Here is a 22,726-nt window from a genome sequence, read left to right on the forward strand (position 1 = left end):
GAAATTCTTGGAAGCCCAGCTAGTCTGGTGAGAAGCATAGGGAATGGCATAGCTGATTTCTTTAGGCTTCCGTATGAAGGGCTGACCAGAGGTCCAGGAGCATTTGTCAGTGGAGTTTCCAGAGGAACAACATCATTTGTAAAACACATTTCCAAAGGTAGAGCTTTCACTTCGTTGCTCCAACTACTGCTTTGTTGTCATGCACTGTTGAAGGTTGTGTTAAAGTTTCAAACAATATTGCTTGCAGCTTCGTTTCGCTTACTCGACTCCTGCAAAATGCTGGGAGGGTGACAAAGCTCACATATAACATCTCATGTATTAAACAGATCACCACTTAACTGCAGTGCGTAAGAATGTTTCAGAAACTTCAGAATCTTAAACCTCCCAGTGGGAAATAGAGATTCACTCAGCAAGTATTCTGTGTGATAACTGCAGAAGCATTAAAGGTGTTCTGCACTTCTGCTCGGCATCAGAAATTCTACACTCGGTCACCTCATCATATTTATTATTTATTTAAAAAAAAAAAAAAAAAGAAGTAGATACAGTTGTCATAACTGTGTGAGTATGTGGATAGGGTTTGACAGTGGGGCTGGCCCGGAGCAGGAGCAGCTTTTGCTTTGTGAAGTCTGTACAAACAGTGCCATCGCGTGGCTCCAGCTGCCGGACACACTGTCTGCTGCTGCTGCAGCCTCCCGCTCCAGCCTCCCGCAGGACACGGCCTCCGGCTGCTTCTGCAAATATTTGTTTACCTTTCCGTCACACCCCCCGTACAGAAGTCAGGGAACTGGGGAAGGATGTTGGGATGAGTTGCTGTTCCCAGCAGGCAGGCGAACCTGGAGCAGGCTAATGTAACAGGCGTGACGTGGAGCGTAGCGGCAGCGTGGTGATGCTTAACAAATAGTAAAGCATGTTACACATGGGTGACTGTTCAATTGACTTGCTGTTCTGCTCGTAAGCTCAGTATTGCAGTGAGGCATACAATGTCTCCGTGTTTTAAATTAAAGCATTTTGATCCAGACCCAAATGTATATCTCCATGTATTTAGGTACACTGACGTCAATTACCAATTTGGCAACAAGTCTTGCTCGGAATATGGATAGGCTGTCACTGGATGAGGAGCATTACAACAGACAAGAAGAATGGAGAAGGCAGCTTCCAGAGAGCCTGGGAGAAGGACTGAGACAGGGGCTGTCTCGTTTAGGCATTAGCCTTCTAGGTAATGTACTATTAAATATCAAGTTGAGTGATAATACTGTTTTCTGATCTGCTCACCAACCTTTTCTACATGTGAATTATAGTTCAAAATTCTGGGGTTTTTGGTGTTTTCTTGTGAAATAGCCTCACAGTATATATATGAAACATTGCTGCTTTTTATCAAGATTGAGTGACTTTTGTGTATGTTTTTTTGCTTATAAAATAATTGCAGCTATAGAAGGAGTTTGCACTTTCTTTGCAAAATAGTATTTCCATTGGTACATGATGTCTATCCGAGAAAAAAGGAATAATTGTGCATTGGGCAGAGTGGCTTGTAACTAAGTCAGGACAAAGACGTCATCATGCTGGTGTTTACTTTCCAATGAGTTATAGGAATGCCTTCTGAACCTGCTTGTTTTTGCTGCACTGTAGATATCAGAGATTCTTGGGTTTGTTTGAAAACCACTTGAACTTAGTGCAGATGTTAAGTAAGCTTTGATGAGGAATTCTGCTTTTACAAAGAAACCCAGATCATCCTGATTCAGTGTAATTGTATTCATCAAGCAGCCAAGTGGTTTGGTTAGAAGTGAAGATTACTCTGTCCATTTCAAAATAGTACCTAAAAATTTGAAAACTAACCCACAGTGGAAAAAAAAAATCTCTGCAAGAAGTTTTGCAGTAAGGGGCTGGATTTTCTAGGTTACTTCTACTTGTCACACAGCAAAGGAATGCAGAACTGTATTGTTTGGCAGAATTCCTCAGTATGTATTAAACAGTATGAATTTCTTAGAGATCAAAGTGACCAAAAGCAGTCCAGTGCAAAAGGTTAAAAGAGCTGAAGCTTGAAAGGATTTGTCCTCTTTCCTAATCTTCAGTAGTGTACACAACTCCCAAATTTGCAACCACAACCCTGAAAGCCCCAAAGAGGAAGTGGTAAAAATGTTACAAGTTTGGGTTAAGTTACTGGGAATTATTTTAAGCAATAACATGAGATGATGTGAAGCACTGTCATTTGATAATGCCTGTAAACTGGCAAGCGAGTGTCCTGGGAGAAATGTGCATAAAGGAGAAATTTCATATATTAGTAGCCACTGTCCTCATAGTAAGCTGTTAGTGGTGTTGCAAATCAAAGGCAGTTCGGGGAAGGTTTTATTTTTCCTTCTTGTTTTATTGGTCTAAGGGCAGTCAGGTTGAGTAGCTGGATGAAAGAGTATACTTTTAGAAGCAGTGTGTCAGCCTGGTGTGTATGTGCTGGTGAAATGGTGTGGTGATCTTGGCTCAGTCATGAATAAGTCAGTGAGATAACGTGGTGACTATATCCCTTCACTGGCACACCAGAGACCTTCAGAGTTAAAAGCATTGTCTGTACAGCCTGAAGTAAAGCAAAAAAACTTTGGCTGGAAGAAGGCAAAGTTTCTGCCGTTCAGCAAAGCTGGGAACTCCTAATATGCGTGCAGAAACGCGCCATGCCTGTACCTCCCTGGCACAAGGCTTCTGTTGTTCGCGGGAGCAAACCCGAGTGAAAAACAAAACCCAAAAAAAAGAGTTAGAATTTCAGTGTCCCTGATTTCCTGAGAAATAAGACTTCATGTTAGAAACTCGGAGCTTCAGATTAGCATTTAAACAGTGGTTCTCTGCAGGCTGGGGTCTTGTTCTTATTGCCGCTGTTATTATTTAGAGATTCCTCCCTGCTAAAAACCTCTGTTCCTAGCAATGGAGGCAACGAAGCACTCAGATAAATAGCTGCAGTTACTGGGTAGCTGGATTTGAGACGTAAAGGACTTCTCACTAAGGGAGAAATCAGAAATAATCCACTAAATTTATATCCAGCATAATTTTTTTCATTTAAAGCTGATGTTTAAAAAGCCTGTTTTCTCTGCATACACAGCAGCACTCTATAAACTGTCGAGACCTAAATTATGAATAGATCTATGTTTCATTTTTTGCAAGCATGTCAGAAAACTGTTTCTGTCCTGACCATTTAGTATAAAGAATATTATGGCTTGACCAAAAAAAACCCATCGTAGTTGAAGGGAAGGTATCGCTTTGCTGTCTTTCACCAGCGTGTTCAGAATAAACTTGAACATGCTTACTGTAAAAACCTTTACAGGTTCTTCATACATTACAAAGCGAAGTGAAGCTGCAGTTACTTTCCTTCACAAGGCTGAAGTTTGATGAGCACAGAAATGCAGAGCAAGACCCTTTGAAGCCATAATTTCAGTGACTTTCTAATTGTAAAATTGAGAGGTGTAAAAGAGATCTCTAGGACAGTTGCAGTACTCTCATGTTTGTAAAAGCCATTTGACTCGCTCAAGCAGCTGCACAAATTGCAAGTGCAGATTTTGTGCCCAGGTGCAGTCATGTAAGAGCCCTCAGTTCACTGATACATTGTGGTATCTGCACAGAAAAAAGAGTTGAATTTCTGATTTTTCTGAAAATCTGGCTCGTGGTGGCCCTGATTCAGCAAAGCACTTAAGCATGTGCTTAAGAGCTTTGCTGAATCAGTGCCAAAATCATGTACTCTTGTCTCCTCCTCAGTGCAAGTTGTTCCCTCTGGTACATTCTTAAGTGCTTTGTCCTGTCTCGTTTTAAATGACTCAAGCATTGTCAGGGTGTTGTTTGATTTGATTGTTATCTTTGGCCAGCTGTTGTCTTCTTTTCTAGTTTGGGGGAGACTTCTAGGTCATTTTAGTTACATTTGTGCATGAAAAGAAGCAAAAGCTTATGTAGGTGTGTTTTTTTTCTTTTATACGTTTAGACAAAAATGCAGTGAAATTGTGTGTAAAATATTTAGATGATCGGCACTCCCCACCAAGGAATTATGTTTTGCATTTTGCACGACAAGGTCAAACTTAAAATAATAACTTATAACCATGTAAAAGAGACTGTTGAAACTACAGTTATTTTCAACTGCTGGTCCTAGAGAAAAATATCATATTAAAGTGGCTCCCTTTAGGAAGTTGAGCATTTGTGAATAGCCGAAAAGCTAACTCTTAGAAAAGCTGTTTTTTACAGTGGCAGAAGTGCTTGACATTTCAGCTACTCCTTCCTGCTTTTGGGGAAGATGAATTGAGTCATACTGACTGACAGTGTAACTGGGCTGCTAGAGCAGGTAAAGCCTGGGTCTCACAGCTCACGTTGTTGTTATTACGGGTGGTGTAGCTGTTCGTGCTGTGCAGCTATCAGTGATTCAGGGCCACGCTCCTGGCAAACCCACAATGCGAGATACTAAGAGCCAGTGCTAACCCTGAAGTTGAGTGCTATTCCACTAATTCTGAAAATGCAGTAATGCATGCCAACAGGTGCCCTTTTCTGTGAGCTGTATTTTTGTCATGTTTGCTGTGATAGACTACACTTCAGCTGTATTTTTGGAATGAAACACTTGTGACAATCCCAAGGACGACAGAGAAGAGGAAGCAAAATGGTTTCAGCTTGGCTAGCTTCCAGCCTCATGGCAAAGCATGGCCAGTTTATCTTGGTAGGGGATTTTTTCTAATTATATCTTGGTCTGAAGGAGTTTGTAACAAGCAACCCAAGCTTTGCTAAACTGTAAGCTGTGCTACGTTCACCAGAATTTGTCAGTCTGTGCACGAACCAGTTGCTGCCTGTAATCAAATTCTTCTTGAAGTAATCCAGTGATATGCTCTAAACTATCTGAATTTTGTAGTTATCAAAGTAACTTTTTTATTGTTACTGAGCAACATGTATTAACCAGAGTGCACCCCATCTGATGTTTAGCAGATGTTATGTTGTTGCTGGAACCTCTTTGGTCCAGTAATGGAAGAATATGTTTTTGTTTTGTTGCTTTGGTGTTTAATTTTATTGAGGTTTTCTTTATACATGCATAATCTGTGTGTACATATGTGGACATGCATATAAAGTCGAGTGCCTAGGGTAAGGAAGGAAAGAAAAATGGAGAATGGTTTCATTTAGTAAAAAAAATAATGTGCAAGGGACATGACAGAGAAGGGACAGGGACAGCGGTAGGACACTGTAGCTGTTACTAGAATGTGAGAATGAGAGTGGGAAGAGAGGAGCTGCATGTGGTTCCATGCTCTGCTTCCCTGATACCCTAGTGAAATGTGGGGAAAGAGACCTACTGTGGTAAATCCATCCAGATTGATGCTCCTGCCACAAACTTTATGTTAGAACAAAAGAAGCCACAGGCACAGGGATATGTACTTTGCGGTTTCTGGTGCTCGGAGATGCACTGAACCCTACGTGTGTGTCACCACTATCTCACTGCTGTTGGTTTTTGAGACTGTTCAGCCTTTGACCTATTTTTTCACCTTGCCCACACACAATGCACACAGGAAAGGAGCTGCACAGATCTAACTTCCCCATACCAGGGTGGTAGGACCAGCCACTCCCCAATGAAAAGAGTGAAGTTGTAGTTTATTACGTGATTTGTGGCCATGGCCACAGCATGTGAATGAGTTATGTCAGTGAGTTGCAATTTGAGATAAGGAGTTACAGGGTGTGAGCAGAGAAGAGATCATTGGTTATATTTTTTGCAGGTAGAACAACAAGACTTGCAAAAGGATTTGAGGTACAAAAGGGCAATGTCTTCACAGACAAGTTCAGAGCATGCATAAAATGGCAGAATAACACTGTGGAAGCGCTAAACAACTGGCTAATTAAGCTATATGTTATTTGGTGCACTATAAAAATAATCCTATGTAACGAAGTCACAGCAGTTTCCATTCTGTTTCCTTGTCCTCTGGGCCTAATTCCAGCTGAGAAGTGCCTTGAGCACACCACAGGTCCTTTGGAGTAGGCTCTTATTTATTATTACCTTATAACATTGCTCAAGTGTATTGCAGTAAATAATTTACTAGTGCTAGGACTTAGGTGGATTACATTTAATAAGGCAATAACTTCTGTTCTGAAAGTGCAGTGGCTGTGGATGACCTCAACAGATAGGGTGAAGGAGGTCACAGAGTAGTGTAATACTCTAACTTAGCAGAACAGCAAGTATTGTTTTATGCCTTCAAATGCATCACAATTGCACAAATGAAAGGACTGGACAAACAATCCCAATTGTGTAATGTGGTGGTGGGGTATTATTTTAGTCAAGCAGCAGAGCAGCTGGTAAGTACTAATGAATTGAAACTTGTATCATTTCCAAGGCCTGGCATTAAGGAAGAGGCTTCATGGCCTTTGTGGTACAGAGGGTGAACGTTGAGCTGCACGCTCAGCTTCAGTGAGTGAGCTCAATTAAAACCAGGCATCACATTGAAGATAGACCAGCGTTTTCTGGGGAAATTTATCAGTAAAGGATACACATACAGAAGTTGGAAGAAATGTCTCTGAGAGGAGAGGAAGGCATTTGTGGGGGATGCGTGTTTCTTGAATTGCTGATGGATAGTATCCCAGGGACAAGGATCTGGGGAAATGTGTGCTGCTTTTCATCCTCCCCGTCTTTTCTTTGGACAGAATAGCAGTGCACAAGTACAACATTAGTTCTTGTTGTTCAAAGTCAGCAACTTCTCCATTTATCCAGTAACAGTAACTAAAACCATCTGAAAACCAGTTAGCAGCTCCCTGCCTAGTGCATGTCACGCTGGTAAACACATGGGACCAAATACCTCGGTTGCGATTGTCCGAATCTGTGGAATTATGCCTGGATTTGCTTCCACATACAAAGCAGAATCTTCAAAGATGTCGAGGTTGCAGTGAAAATTCCTGGTTACCAGGGTGATACTCGGTCCTACTCCTTAAGTAATTGTTTTATCTTGATATTTGCAGCTGCAGGTGCAAACTGAGCTGGCTGAGGAGCCTGCAAACTTGCTTTTCAGGGAGCAAAGCCCCTCGGATCAGGCAGACTGCTGTTGCTTTGTCCAATCCTTGTACTCTTAGCGATTTCCAAATAGCTTATCTATCAAAATTACAACAACTAGAGTCATGTCTGTGGTTAAGTGGGTAGCATAAACTCAAGATCAAAGAAATGTACCACCTCACATACCTGTTTACATTTAGGAAGATTTAAGTTGGAGTTCTCTGTTGATACTAAAAGCTGGGAAGGTCACTGTGTCACTTGTAAAAGTTTGACCCATGCGCATTAAAGTAAAATATGGTCGTTTTCACAAAAAAAGTAACAAAAAGTCTCAAAGCCTAATTCTGCTAATCTTAGTAATATATCAGAAGTTGCATTAGCTTATGAAGATTTCTGGCAGTGGAAGAGGATATAAAAATGATCTATTGAATACAAGCAGTTTTTATTCTCATGAAGTCAATCTCAAGCTTACGTGAAAATCTCATTTCCATAGCAGCTCAAGTCATCTAAAGCTGGAATATTTTATTCCTAGCCCTGTATTTTCAGAATTGCTACACAGAATGAGTCAAATTAAACTAACTCAGCAAAAGTATTTAACAAAAGTAGCTGAAAGAGCAAATCATACTGTAAGGTTAGGTCATCTGAATTTTTTTTTTAAAAAAAGGATGAGATTTAACTTAAACTGAAGTTTTAGCTAATTGGTCACATGCTAAATAGCTGTATAAGAGTTGGGCACAGTCTCTAACCCAAGCAGTATTCAGGTGCAGTAGTAAAATTTCCTCTTATTCTGGGATATTAAATCTTCACTACTTACTGGGGACTCTTGTTTTTTCAGGTGCAATTGCTGGGATTGTGGATCAGCCAATGCAGAATTTTCAACGAGTATCTGAGGCCCAGGCTTCAGCTGGGCACAAAGCCAGAGGGGTCATCTCGGGCGTAGGGAAGGGAATCATGGGTGTCTTCACAAAACCCATCGGAGGGGCAGCTGAGCTCGTCTCCCAGACAGGTTACGGTGAGTTTTGCCATTTCCAGCATCTCCATTTACATTTTAAAATGCTCTTCGGATAAAACCTGCTGTGTCTTACTGATTCAGCTCAGTAGCTGTGTGACTTAGAGAAAGATTCAGAAATGCCACTGCTGAATGCTTACAAATGTTGTGCTGCTTTTCTTGCAAGCCATCGTGTTGTGCCTCTCTCTTGTGTTACGATCAGCACTGCACAGCCACAGAAACGCCGAATGCAGAAAGCATGAAGTAATTCTTGGAATACAGTAGAATTAGTTACAGAAACATATGTGCTTACAAAAGAGTTTTTGACATAAAAGGATTAGAGCAACACTATATCCAATTAGAGCGTTATTTTGAGATTGCTTTGTGATGGCAAGGAAAGAGTTGTGCTATCTCTACACGAAGACAGTTATGCTCCTGGGAGAAAGAAGTGAGACACGTAGTGGGAGCATCCCCTTTAAACTGGAGAGTCATGAGAAGAGAGTCCTGGTTTTGGATATATGGGTAACCTTTTAGCAGCCAGAGGTGGGTTTGCTATCTAGACTGAGCACTTAGTGGCAGCGGTGGTGAATCCTTTCAGATTAATGTGAACAATTCTGGACAACCAGAAGGTGTAAAAGATAAAAATAAAATATCAAAATACACTAATTTCTTTGCTTCCAGTATCAGTAAATCAAAGCTGTTAGTCTGGATATTTAAGAGGAAAGGGTGGGTGAAGAGGAAGACCTGGTGATAGAAGAACAATGTGTCAATAATTTTACTTCACTAATTAGACCAGACAAATCTTGAAGATTTAAGACTCTAATCACTAGCAATATTTATGTTTGTGATGTGTTGATTAGAATAGGAATAGTTCTCATAGGGATCAAGTTTAGGATGCTTCCCACAACATTCACAACTCATTCCATCTATTAAAAGAAATAACTAAACACTTACTAAAGTTCTTTCAAACTAACTTCTTGTTTGTATTGAGCATAAATAATAACTGTTCTCCTGAATTTTGCATCCCATTGGTGTAAAACCCCCATCAGTAAAATCAGAAATTTTTGTCTGTTCTCAGCTGCCTGTGTGGTGTTTTTGCTGCCCAGGGCATTATTCTCTCTAGATTTAATTCCACTGCCATCTTTACCAAGAAGCTCATAACAGTAGAGGGACACTTTTAGTTGCAGATATGGTATACAAGACATCATGTTTTCCATGAGCATGTGACAAAAAGAGCTAGCCAGGAAAAAACATAAAAACTGTATCAATAATAGCTGACAGTGCGTGAGAGGAAAACACACCAGAGTTCAAGCAACTCTTAGCCACAACTGGATTGGAAGTGGGACTGTGCCTCTTGGGGGGGACCAAGGGGTGGGGGACCACACAGAAATAAACACATGTTCTCTCTTTCTCCATCTGTAAATAACATTTTCACTCACATAATGCTGAGAACCTTGGTAAGCCAACTGTTACAACTGGGATGCTGCTTTTAAGTATTACCATCAACATGTGTGCTAAAAATTAATGGGTTTTTTTCATCGCTGATGTTTTGTTTAAATTATTATCCATTGTGTAAAAAGGAATCTAAGTTATTGACACCCTTACGCAAAAATGCCTTTGGAATGTTTAATTAGACAAAAGAAAATGTCTTCATTTATTAAAGAGCAACTTTGCACCAAACCATCTAACACTGGTGCTCGACGCATGATCTACTTCGTGTCTGTCGTGTAAATATTTTTTTTTAAACTGCTTAATTTGTGAATTTTTTTGCAACCCACTCATTCTTTCTGGTGACCATACCTCATCATTAAAAGTTTACAGGCCATCTGAAAGCATACATACAGTATCATCTTCAGCTTTGGAAAGTCTCGTTAGGAACCTGTTTAACTGCTGCTCGTAGCCTCCATTCTGTGCTGGCACTAGGAAGAGTTCACAATAAACCAGATACCCCAGGAGATCTCATAAATGTATATGGATCTGTGTTTAACAGCTGGATTAAGTAACTGAACATTTAAATACAGTATCTAGGCAAACTTGCCTTCTAGTTTGTTTCATATACGTGTCACCAATCGTGACACGTACATGAAAGTATTTTAATATTAAGCAAGAAAGTTAACAACCGTCCTGATTTTTTCTACATAAATCCTAAGTGATGTGTCCGATCCCGCTCTGAAGTGATGGCTCTCAGGAGCATTATGTTTCTCCTGATTGCAAGTGTATGGCTGATTCATAGAACACGCAGTGGGGAGGGTTTTTGTTTCTTACTAATGCAAGATCACTGGGGTTAAGTGCACAACTCTTGCATTGTAATATTTAATGAATTGTCTTGACTACAGCTTCCAAAGATGTGACATCACTTTGGATCTGCACTGTTTTATGAACTGCTTTAAACAGATGACATCACTGCAACACGTAACTCTTTTGTAGTAAGCAACAACTAAAAACTTGAATTCTCTTACCACAGGTATTTTGCATGGAGCTGGACTTTCTCAGCTTCCCAAGCAGCGCTCCCATCCAAATGATCAACATGTTGAGCAGGCTCCAAACAGCCACGTCAAATATGTCTGGTAAAATTATTTAGACAATTGCTCATTTTTACATCCACATTGTTTATTAATAGGTTCTGGCCTGTGGTCAAGTTAACAGGCTGCTTCCCTAGGAAAGGCTGAGTTATGGCAGTTTGTTTAGGAACATTAAACACAAAGGTAGTGCATAGAAACCCAGTCTGCAAATGATGGGCTGCTGATCTGCGTCCAGCTTTGAAACTACAGAGCTGATCTTTATTTAATGGCATTCAGTGAGTTCTTACTTATCATTGCACTGAGCCCAAGAAAAATACTGCACATCTCCAGAAACAGCTGTTAGTGAAGATAGCTTTATTTTCTGCACTGAATTTCTAAGCCACTTCTCAGGGTAATTTTTCTATTATCAAGGAAATAAGATGGGAAATAGGCTGACCTAGCACAGATATTATGCCAATTTTGTGGTGAATGATTAAGGGGTTGTGATAAGTAACAATTTCACATTCATTCTTTAAATCTGAAGTCTTAAATCTTTCAGTAATGGAGTTTTGGAGTACACTCCTTGGCTTATTTTACATCTGTAGGTGATAGCTACAGGCTTAAGTAAAAACATTAGTGATCAAAATAAGCCCTTGACAATCCAGTGCACAACACTGACTATTTTTTTTCTTCTTTTTTTTTTTTTTTTTTTTTTTTTCCGCTTGATAATGCAGGAAGATGCTGCTATCTCTAGGAAGGCCAGAGGTTCATATGGCCTTAGATGTCATGATTGTGAGTGGATCAGGCCAGCAGCATGAAGGCTGCTTGCTGCTCACCTCAGAGGTGCTCTTTGTGGTCAGCATCAGTGAAGACACGCAGCAGCAGGCATTCCCCGTGACGGAAATCGAGTGTCTGGAAGATGATCAGCAAAAAGATCTGCTGAAGGTGCAGCTAAAACAACAGAGGGTGCCTTCTGACTTGGAGGTAAAGACCTGAGTATGTTTTTCATTCAGAGATAAAGTTACAGTGATGATGATGTTCTCGGCAATGGGAATACTCACCTTTGGGTCAGGTGGCCAAGCCAGGGGATTTGCTGTTTACATGCACCTCATAGTTGGCTGTGTTGCCCTTAGGATGAAAGCAATGTGTGCCTTCTGTCCTCTTGCTGATCATGACATACCATATCTGACAGAAATTTTCTGAGGGAAAGGTAGAGAAGTCTGGGTTCTTGGTAAGCACCACCTCTTTTCTGAAAAGATCCTCATGCCTACCTGTGCGCAAGGTGTTGTTCAGCAAGTCAGCATTGCTGCCTGTGCCTACGAAGTCCCAGCAAGAACAGCTCCTTCTATTCTTCTGTGAATTCTGCTAACAGTTCAGTGGTGCTGATGCTCCTTGCAGCATGTTTCTTATCTTGCCACTTCCAGTGCAGTGGTCTTGCTTAACTGCTAGGTGTATTTACTTCCTTAGATCTTCCTTCTTCTGCAAATGCTAACTTTAGACTGGATCGGTTCTTTTCTGAGATTGGATGCACCAAGTGTTTGCCAGTAAGAGCATAAAACCTTCGTCTTCAGGGATCTCTAAGCCATTTGAATACTGAGGTTTGAATACTGGATGAATTATCTTCTTTTAATAGTAGAAGAATGTTATATTTTTACACTCTCGGGAAACAATGTTTATTGTGTTAAATTCTCAAGTGAAATCATATGAGAGATTATTTGAAAAACAAACACACACATCCTTCCTGTTGTTATAAAAATGTGTCAGGTAGTGCAGAGACTGCTATGCCAGAAATTTCTCTGTTTCAAATGTAAGAAAAGAACATGCAAAACCCCATGAAGTACATGATGTGCAAAAAAACTGGAGCACCTTCAAGTCAAATCCTAACTTTGCTGCAGTTACTGAAGAGTTTTGCCATAGTTCCAGCACAGCAGGGACTTATGTGTCGTGACAGCACTTGAATATTTTTGTGAAAGCTTTTTTAGTGCTGAATTCTCTTATTTACATTTATTGTCTTTCCACTAACCTCAGTCTCAACAGAGCACTGCTGACTGAAGTTGCCTTCTCTCAACACAAAGCTACATGAGGGATTACTTAAATTTTGATGGAAGTGGGCAGAGCTCAGCCTTTTTTTGTCCCTGAGTGCCGAGTAATTGGTGGAGGCACACATCATACTGAATCCAGGCGATCCTGCCCAGTCCAGAGCTACTGTCCTGGAGAAGATAATTTGATGCACTCAGCCTTACCCTAACCCTAACTTTAGCACCAGCCCAGACCTTTCTTTATTAGATGGGAATGTGATGGCTTTTGTCTTTGCATCTAGTTATCCAAGGGGTGAGGAGGAGGCTGCTGGTGTGGGGGAAGGGCAGCTGGCCCAAAGGTTGCTGCAAGAGGGTGATGAAGGGTGCAGAGAGGCTCCTGTCAGGGGAAGGGAAGGTGAGGGACAGGAAGCCTCATTCTGGTCCTCACAGCTGCTGCAGCTGGGAAGGTGTAGGATTTACGGGCAAGTGGCTCCTCTGAAGGCACAGAGCAACCCTGCAAGGCATGTGCAGAGTCCAGCATTCCCACATACACATACCACTTACACACAGTAAATGTCACCTCCTTTGGAGGTACTGGACCAAATACATAGTTTTTTATGAAGTTTTGGATAGAAGTAGGGATAGGGATAAAGTGCCTGTGCCCCAGGTGGAGCAAAGTCAGTGATGGAAAGACAGCAAAAGCTCAGTGATGCTGTACAAAACAGACCTGGCAAAATATTCCTTCAGAATGCAGATGCTGATGCTGAAGAATGTGTAAAAATTTAAAGAAATGTCCTATAAGGAGGAGCTGCTGAAGGTAAAGGAGACCAGAATAAAAAAGTTCACATTTTTTATGGTAAGGTACCAGCACAGTAAAGGAGTCCAAAAAGCTTCATACAGTTTTAGTAATTACCTAGAGTTAAGTAATATTATTTTGTAATTAGTATTTGCTATGTTTTTTTGCCTTAGTGGATTGGGAGATCTCATACTTAAGTGATTTCCTTTCTGAAGCTGAGCATGTCAGTTCTGTGGTCCTTGGAGTGTCACGTGCAGCAGTGGTGCTGATGGGAGCCAGAGCCTCCCCTTCAGCTCCCTGACGAGCTTCGTATGTGATTGGGAAAAGGAACCTTAGGAGGAACAAGTTGTGACAGAGCAACCTACACCTAAACAGGCACAACTCCTCAATATTAATAGCAGGCCATCTAGTTGTAGTGAAGATGTCCTCAGCTGACGTGCAGACATGTCTGTGCTTGATGACATTAATAAAGGCAGCCAGAGTTTTTAGCTGGAAAATGCCCAGTCGGGTCAACCAAAATATTATGATGAGTTCAGCAAAACAGAGGTAATGTTACCAAATGTAAATTATCTCTATTTTTCTGACTTATTTAGTAAAAAATGCAAGAAATAATTCAACAAATCGAAATGTTTAATTTCAGTGTTATAAAAATCCACTTTTTTGCATTACTGCTTGCAAAAAGAATTGCCAAAAGTTTTGTTTCAGCTCTACCCAAAACAGTTTCTCCCATTCCCTCTCCTCAGCTTCTTGGAACAGTTAGGACACAAAACATGAGTTATTCTACAGCTGTAATCACCAGAGATGTTATAGAGCATATTTTGACTCCTCCAGCAATAGGTTTGCCTGATGGCTTGTTCGCCTCCACAGTATATAACTTAATCCATCTGGCTAGGAATAGCCTGGATGGATTCTTGAAAACTCTGGCACTGACAACATTGTTATTGAAAGGGAAGCATTAATTGTACTTGGATTATCTTCCAAAGTAATTGAGGCACTGCTTGCTTCCAGACAGATGTCAGACTCAGAAGGCCTGCTCTTCCAGCTGCTTTTGGTATAGCTCATAACATTGGGAAGACAACAAAAAATTGAAGGGCTCTGGAATTTCAGATATTCCAGAATTTTTTTGTGATAATGTGCAACATTAGTTATATAGTGTTACATGTTACCATTTTTGGAGCTGCAAACCAGTCTATGGGTTTTTCAAAGCAGCAGAAAAAAGGCCTAAAGAACCGATCTCCTTAGTGTGCACAGAGGACCCCACAAGTGCTACACACACATCTGGACTCTGCAGCACAGGTGCTGTAGCTACTGTGGAGTTAGAATTGCTGAAGACTTATTCTTTATAAGCCATAATGGGAAGAATTTTAGAAAACTTCTGGAGTTCTCAACCCGAAAGCATGGCCTTCTAGCTTGAAAGGGCATGATATCTGTCCTATTCCTCTAGCAGGTGCACTAAGCAACCCTTAACTAAGTTTTGCATCATCAAATGGTCTGGATATTAACATGATAGTTGTTCAAAGCAGTGGCCTAGGGCACTTGATGACAATGTTAGGTCCCATTTAGGAAAAAAAAGGTAGAATAACAATTCCAAGTTTTTGTTCTTAGCAATATAAGATAAACTGAAAGTGGCTGCAGAAGCAGACAGTGACAGATGAAGTCATCTAGAAGCAAGCAGGGTCCCAGTTACTTTGGAAGATTCAAGCACAGTTAGTATTTCGTCTTAAGTAATCTGTGGAATATAGCCTGGGGCTGAATGAGGAATGGGTTCACAAGAATAGGTGAGTGGGATGCCAGCACCATTTCCATCTCCTTTGATAAGCTGAGTCTCCTGGTCAGTGTGGGGCAGAACTCAGCTGCTTCCAGGCTTACCTCCCTAGAAGGAGAAATCAGGACAAAGTGTGGAGCCACCTCCATGCAGATTTACCCCATAACATAAAATCTAGATTACATAGGTGGTACTTCAGTATATTTCTCTGCTTTCATCTGGTGAAACAGACTGACTGCTGAGATACTCTTACTGAGCCACCAGGCTGAAGATGCGATTCTCCGTGAGTCTGCTGCAGCACTCTGCCTTTTTCCCTCCCTTAAGGTCGTTCATGGAACAACATTCTTCTCTGCCCATTTCATCATTTCTGCTGTTTCTAGGCATAGGCTTCAACCTTAAGCTTCTGAAGTTGTTCATGAGCCTGCTTCCTGTAGCATTTTTGTGACGATGATTGAAAACAGGAGTGTGTGTGTCTACTTGCTGAGCAGCAAATCCATCTCCAAAGGCATAGTAAAAAAACCAGAAGGGACTGTTTTGATGTGAATGTGACATCTGTCACTATCCATCAATCATATTCATTCTTTCTTCAAAGAATCAACAGTGTATTTAAAATGATTCCTGCAGACTAGAGATGTGACAGATACTGATCATGGATGTTAAAATTGAATCCAATGGAACTGTTTGAAAATATAATCATATCTAGGGAGACGTGTTCAACTCCCTGAAAGGCAGAAGATAGCAGTCTTTAAATCCTTAGTGTGATGTCCAACAAAGACATTTTAAACCCTACAACAATTAAACTGGTCAGCAGTTCTCCAAGTGCAAATAAGGAAGCATCAAAGCCTAGCCCTAGGATAGCTGCTGCCTTTTCGCTGTCATGTTTTGGAAGTACCTTCTATTCTGAATGATTTATCTGGTGATACTACTGTAGCAGCCATGGTGGTATTTCTGAAATACAGGTTTGTTGAAACCATGCACTAGTTTGATGCCTGCTTGCTTGCCTTCCCTTCTCAAGCTAGCCATAGTCATCTTCAGCTTCTTGCAAAAAAAGGGCACAGCAGCAGACTGACATTCCAAAGCCAAGTTTGCCCACAGCTTTTCATCTCATACTGCATCTGGTTGGAACCATACGGTGGATGCCACCTTTCTGTGGGCAGGATTTGATTTTCTGTATTTCTTTCTACCGGGTAGGTTGCTTGCATTCCTTTTGCTAGGGCCTTGAACCTCAGTGTATTTCAGACTGAAAAAAAGGGATTTCTTCGGAGGAGTCCCTCCAATTCTTGATTCTGGGAAAGCCAGTTTGGACAGACACCTTAATGTCTTCTCCAGGAATGAAATGCCCAAATTATCTTTAGTAAAACCCTTTTGTTTAAAAAATATCAATTTTGTGGGTCCTCTGACCTCGAATGGGGTTTTTTTGTTACCAGAAGCAGATGGATATATCCTGTCGTAGACCATTCACCTGGAAGGTGTCATTTCTAGTCTTTATATTAAATCAAGTAACTTAAAAGACTTAAATTCAACTGCCCAGATATCAGCTATGGGCTGTCTTTCATCGTACTTTGTGAGAAAATGTTTTTGCTAATTAGAATTACTATCTGATAAGCACTGCCAAGAGCTGCTAGCATTTTGCTAAAAGAGGTGTGAATGCTTTTGTTGTCTGCAAAGAGTTGATCTGTTGTTAAGTTCTACTCTTGACCAAAGTGTCCATCCCTGAAATTCTCAAAAGACACTGCTGAATTTTCTATGGCAGAGTTAGAGTTTCTCTGAAGTGTCCAAAATGGCAGAGGAGAGGACTAGTTCACCAAGGACTAAACTATGGGAGACCTTTGTTGATTAAAAAAATCCTTTAAATTACTCTAAGAAAGATTCCAGGGAGGAAGATTTTTAACAGAGTAATGTGGAAGTTATAGTCCTTACTACTCAGTTCAGTTACTGTCAGACACTCAGTAACTATTTTATCTCATCTAATTTCAGGCCGACGGAGGCAGAGAGAGACTCTCAGAACAACAATACAGTCGCCTCGTGGAGTACATCACCAAGACCTCTTACCACCTTCCTCCCAGCACCTCCACAGTGCCACCACTGCAAACTGTGGTTACTGAACAGCCCCCAACGATAACGAAAACATACCAGTATGTGGTTGATCCAAATTTTGCCCAAGTGTTCATTAGCAAATTCACCATGGTGAAAAACAAAGCCTTGAGGAAAGGATTTAATTAACAGTTCTCTGAGGCAAGTGTAGTAATCCCATCCCAGTTTGAAAGTAATGCTTTCTCTGCAGTAACCTACATCAAGTAGAGATGCATATAATTTTTGAGGAGGTAGAAATTGATAACAAAGCCCAATAGCTTTTCTAATCTTGACAACATGCCTGCTCCCTAGCCAAAATACTAGTGCTGGAAGGAGAGTGTTCTGGCAAACGAATAAAGTGAGAAGGAACAGCCTTGGACTATAGCTCAATCAAAATCCTTTTTCTCTTCACTAACCGAAAATTAGAGTAGGGGAAACTTGCGTGCATACAGATATTTTTGCCACACACACAAATGTGTATCTATACCTCTATATCATATTTTAGGGTCTGCCAGTTTCTGTTATAAACCAGGTTTATAACTCAGCTGTAAAAACTTGCTCAAGGCTGCGCCTCTCCCCCCACACCCACACTCCCCCAACATGTGCGTCCTGAGGCAAAACATTTTCCCCCACTAAATCTGAAAAACCCAGTGTGGCTGTTTTAAGTTACTAGTGACAGCTGGGTTTTAGCACCACTTTAACCTTAAAATAGCTTCCTTTATTTGACTGAAGTTTTGCAGGACATTAGTCTGTAATGTAAACTAGTGCCTTTGTGTGGTTTGGAGAACAAAACATGAGCTACAACGTGAATTTATTTTTAAAACTGTCTGTATACAGAAACTTTATTTTATCCGCCATCAAATTTTCAGAAATACTTGCAATCTCTATGTGACATTGTGCATTGTCTGGTCGTTAGCTGGAAGCCAGTAACACGCAGTTCAGCAATCTAAGAAACAGAGCTGTCTCCTTAAAATCTATATGCTCAATGTAACCCAGATGTGCAGGTGCTAAGAATAGCCTTGTTGGGTCTTGCTTATTTCTGATCTGCCACCACTACATTGTACGTGCTCACTTCAGCCCTGATTCATTTCATGCTTAGCATCTTGAAACAGATAGAAGCAGTGATATTTAGAAACACGACCCTTCAAATATGTACTAAGCAAAGTGAGATTATTTTTTTCAGGCTGATTGAGAAGTATGGACCCACAGGCACCAATCAGATTAATAGATAACGATGCCGTCACCATACACTTACAAATATGTGCTAAACACACCTATTTCTCAGAGTAGACAGGAGATCACTGTCTCTGCACAGCTAGATGACTTTATAAACCAAACTTGGCTATGGCAGTTTTATTTTAAAAACCAAAAGCTTACTTGTTTTTTAACTATGCATATTACTTTTCTCCCCTTTTCTATGTGCTTACGGACATGCATTTTGTCTGGGGATTCCTGAACATGGTTGGAATCACCAACAAGAACTGGAATAAAATCTTTCATCATTTGGAGGAAATACATATGCTTTATAGTTAATAACTTCTATGCATACTTGATATGACCAAATGCACAGTAAATAAGAATGTAGTAACTGCAGTGTTTTTCTCATGAGTTCTGTTTTGTTACAAGGTGTTTCTAAAAGCTGTCTCTGATGTTCTGAGGATACAGGGGCCTGGGGTCTGCATTGTCCTTTTCTGACTGTGAACTAAGCCCATCCGTTACCAACATTTCATACAGTGATTTAGTAACTTAGTCATTGTTCAAATAACTCTATTTAAGAAAGGTATATGTATATATACACATGCTTCATTCCAGAATATTTTATGGAAATTGTTTAATACTTCTAATTTTGCATATTGATGGATAAATTGTAATATAATTAAATTGTTTAAAGATAATAAAGCTATTCCTATAATAAGTGTTTTTGTGAGTTGTTTGGTCATTCAGTTGCAAGGTGCAGAACAATGACAGGACTGACACACAAGCTCCACGTGGAGCCCGTTGGATTCTGGTTGGTCACTGCACTTTGTAGTGTACCAGAAAATGCAATAGATCATGACAATACTTTGGAAGTAAAAACTGATTATTATCTTGCCAAAAAATGTGTGCTGAAAAGTTTTATGCTTTTGTGACTAACTGAATCAAAACAGCACTTTGTGTTTGAATTAGACCAATCCGTCCCTTCTTTATGCAGTACACAGACTAGACAAGGGGATGCAAACACACCTGTAAAAAATGAGGGACAGCAGTTTCATTTCTAAAAAACAGTAGATTTCAGCCATTGTTTAAGATACATTTGTGTTTTTCCTGAATTACATTCTCCTGGAATACACACGCTTAAATTACACTCTTCTTCAGTGAACTGAGCTAGCATCTTTACTGCATTAGGCAGGTTCTTTTTTCCCCTTCTGACCACATGTATGGAAACGAGTGGAGACTGCATATAAATCAGCCTCTCCTACATATGAGCTGTGTGAACTATGAAAACAAAGTTGTCCAAAGAGCAGCTGCCTGTACTTAGCTGCTAAAGCACTGCAATGTGTAGTCTTAAAACATGCCTACTTTCATAATGCTCTTTAGACCTGGAGAGCTCACAACTTCAAATCTATCTTTTTAGTTTGCTTCCAGAACAATCAATCACTCCTCAAACACTCGAGAATAAAGTAAGTTGGCCAAAAAATTTGCAGGCATAGTCAGGCTTATAATGCACAGCAAGACCTTTCCCAAAGTAGTTTAGGTCAAATAATTCCTTTTTATATATTATTTCATACATAAATACAGCAAAAACCTTTAGACAGTTGGGATGGTCTCAGAGCAGACAAGCATGGGGTTTTTTTAGCTCTGCATCTCCTAGAAGCAGCATGCCAGACCCTGTAACAAGCAACTGATTAGGGTTGAACTCATGGGTCTTGTACTATGCTAAGTCCCACTCCAATTCTTTGTGAGGTAGAATTAGCTGAACTCTTGCTGGCAAAGGCCAAAGAGCACAAATGTTTTAGAGAAACTGGCAGGTTGGTGCTGATTTCAAAAAGCAGGTTACATACCCAGTGCTGGCCTCCCGTCCTACTCCAGGGAAATGCAAGCTAGGGGTTGATTGGCATTGCCCACTGAAGGAAAAGTACTTGCTTTGCATCGTGTGAAACTAGAATGTATACAAAAAGCAACAATTACAGCCTGCAGGCTCTCAAAGCACAGCCATGAAAGTTGAAGCTCACCTTTGTTGAATACATTTAGTCAGAGACGCCTCTGAGCTCTGCTGTATGGTCAGAAACTCATTTCTTTACATCAACATGTGCTGGTAGCTGAAGGAACACAGACTGCAGTAACTGCTGCTGGCTATAACAGTGTAGAAGAAACTCAGAATTTAAAAGTAGATTAAGTCATAGCAACTGGGAAGGATATAGGGCGTAGCACTGCAAGGGAAGTGGTGTCTATTAGCCTGCACACCTGGCAGTAGCAAGTCTCTTTGCCTCTGAAGCTGTCAGCATGACTGAAGAGCCCTGGCTATTTAAACCTGCAGACAGGCACAAGAAAATGTTAGTCAGTACTTAATGGCATACAGTGTTTATATTGTACATTGGGAAGATAAATGGGTATCATTTGCTATTGTTAAGCTCTGGTTTACATTTATAGGAGCAGAGGTATTTTGATTACTAGACGGTTTCCCCTGCACCACTAATGTCAAGGAAGCACTGCCTCTATGGGAAGTTTAAAGAAAATCCCATGCTGCTCTATAAAGTGTTCTGGATCACATACATTACTTACGTGCTTTCATTAGTCCAAATGTTGTTCAAGGATACCTATTAAGTGTTAAGTAGTTAATGATCCATGTAAAATAATAATAGTTACTCCAAACAGGATTTGAACCGAAGACCTTCAAATACAACACAGATGGCCTAATTTGTCATGCTGCTCCACACAAAGCCTTCCCTCCTTCCACGCAGTCAGCCTTTGACTGCTCTCCGGGGACCCACATTCAGCAAACAAAAGTTGCAGCTCTAGTACCTTCTTCATCCTGAGCAACAGGCAATGACAAAGCCTGTTCTCACTAACAGGTACCATGGCACAACACAGAGCACTGGGTCTTGGACTACACAGAATTGTAGCAGGAATCAAAACTATGCTTAGCTGACTACTTCCAGATATTAAAAAGGAAAAAAGCAGCAAGCAAAGATTTTTCATTACTGTAATACCCTAGAATATTTCTTATTTTGTCTGCTTATAACCCCTTTCCCCTTGGACACCAAATACATGTGAACATACCTGCAGTTCAGTCATTTTCCAGTGAGAGTAACTAACATACCATGTATAAATAAGAATGGAGATTTGCATAGTCCTCTAAGTCTTGCTGTAAGCTTGCTGCTGTAAGGAAGGCAATACAGTGATGACAGCAGAAAAAGACAGGAAGGTTGGCTAAAATTCCTCTCCAAATTCTTCCTCTCGTGAAGCCAGAGGTAACACAGACCTCTCCAGAAATCCATTCTCTCCCTTCATGTAACATCTGTCCTGCATATTCCCATCAGCAGCTGGGACAACCTAGCTGTCACTGCTTAGGGATGTACTGTGTTATCAAACATGGAATTTGGCCAAAACAGAGATGCAAATAATTCCTGGAGGAAAGAAAATTAGACTTAGTCATCTTGAGCAATTTCTGAAGACTTTCCACACTCTTCCCAGAACCTGAGGCCTTAAGCATTAATGAAGACAACTAAATGCCACTGACATATGTATTTTATTTATTGAGTTACATTAGAGGGTGCCATGCACTGAAGTGCATTACATTTCACAATTCAGTGAGCAAGTAAGGATCGGTCATCAACTCTCCTTGAACTGACAGGGATCTGCAAGACAAAAAAGATACAAGTTACGATGGTCAAACCTCATGCTCTAAGTAAACATATTAGTATGTATGAATGCAAAGAAACAGAAATGTTTATGCGGTAGTTTAGTCTAGAGGAATTCCCCCTGTTATTTCCTGTCAGATTCACACACCCTTCATGTGGCAAACAGAAGTGAAACATGGAACAAATCAAGGGCTGGAACAAGACTGCACAGCACATCAGATTCACTATACATGCTGCACTGGTAACTGAATCAATCTTGCTAAGGGCCTGCAGAGGAAAGGAACACAGCTCTCAGAGAGGAGCCAGAGAGGAAACAAGTGGTGCAGGCAGCCTACCAAGGAAGGAAGAAAACCAAATTCAAATTGCTTCTCCCTATTGTACTGAACACAATCCAAGACCAGCTGTGCTCCATGAGAGGAGTCATGCAAGCGGTTAGCACCAAACTCTGAGCTTGCCCCTTCATGACTGAGCACACAGGAGAGGCAGGACACCCCTCAAATTTATACCTGCACTTACTTTCCACTGTCAGCATCACCACACAGTGTGAATTCACACTCAGGTGCCAAGGTGCCTACATGCCCAGCAGGAGAAACTTGGTGCAGAGTGCCATGCTACCACCTTAACCAATGAATTCTCCTCCCTGCCTACCCTACCCTTTCCTCAATTTTGCAGCTAAGTACTGATTCCAGAGTGAGTATTCAGCAAGGTTAAGCCACTGTATTTACTGCCACATACAGAACACACTCCAGTAAAATGGGAGATGTAGAGCCTACA

The 22,726-nt window shown here is 40.7% G+C and overlaps 2 protein-coding genes across 2 annotated transcripts in view; one reads left to right on the forward strand and one right to left on the reverse strand.

Moving 5' to 3' along the window:
* The first annotated feature begins 953 nt into the window (after window positions 1-953).
* Window positions 954-17,261, forward strand: LOC103803062 (vacuolar protein sorting-associated protein 13B-like). The gene is made up of 5 exons (XM_009075600.1): window positions 954-1,216; window positions 7,806-7,982; window positions 10,423-10,525; window positions 11,194-11,443; window positions 17,016-17,261. The coding sequence occupies exons 1-5, from the start codon at window positions 1,024-1,026 to the stop codon at window positions 17,259-17,261; spliced, it is 969 nt and encodes a 322-aa protein (XP_009073848.1). The 5' UTR covers window positions 954-1,023.
* A 4,563-nt stretch (window positions 17,262-21,824) lies between these two features.
* Window positions 21,825-22,726, reverse strand: part of LOC103803061 (cytochrome c oxidase subunit 6C) — a 5,290-nt gene continuing 4,388 nt past the window's right edge. Inside the window, exon 3 of the mRNA XM_009075599.1 lies at window positions 21,825-21,949. The gene's annotated coding sequence lies outside the window, so the exon portion shown is untranslated. The remainder of the gene's footprint in view (window positions 21,950-22,726) is intronic.

This window comes from Acanthisitta chloris, unplaced genomic scaffold, assembly GCF_000695815.1.
Source record: "Acanthisitta chloris isolate BGI_N310 unplaced genomic scaffold, ASM69581v1 scaffold2205, whole genome shotgun sequence".
Taxonomy (NCBI): domain Eukaryota; kingdom Metazoa; phylum Chordata; class Aves; order Passeriformes; family Acanthisittidae; genus Acanthisitta; species Acanthisitta chloris.

Bases quoted from the DNA above. Each gene is read 5' to 3' on its own strand.
- LOC103803062 (XM_009075600.1), top strand. From the start codon at position 1,024: ATGTATATCTCCATGTATTTAGGTACACTGACGTCAATTACCAATTTG. The intron at 7,983-10,422 runs GTGAGTTTTGCC...CTCTTACCACAG, and splicing joins CGTCTCCCAGACAGGTTACG to GTATTTTGCATGGAGCTGGA. The intron at 10,526-11,193 runs GTAAAATTATTT...TTGATAATGCAG, and splicing joins AGCCACGTCAAATATGTCTG to GAAGATGCTGCTATCTCTAG.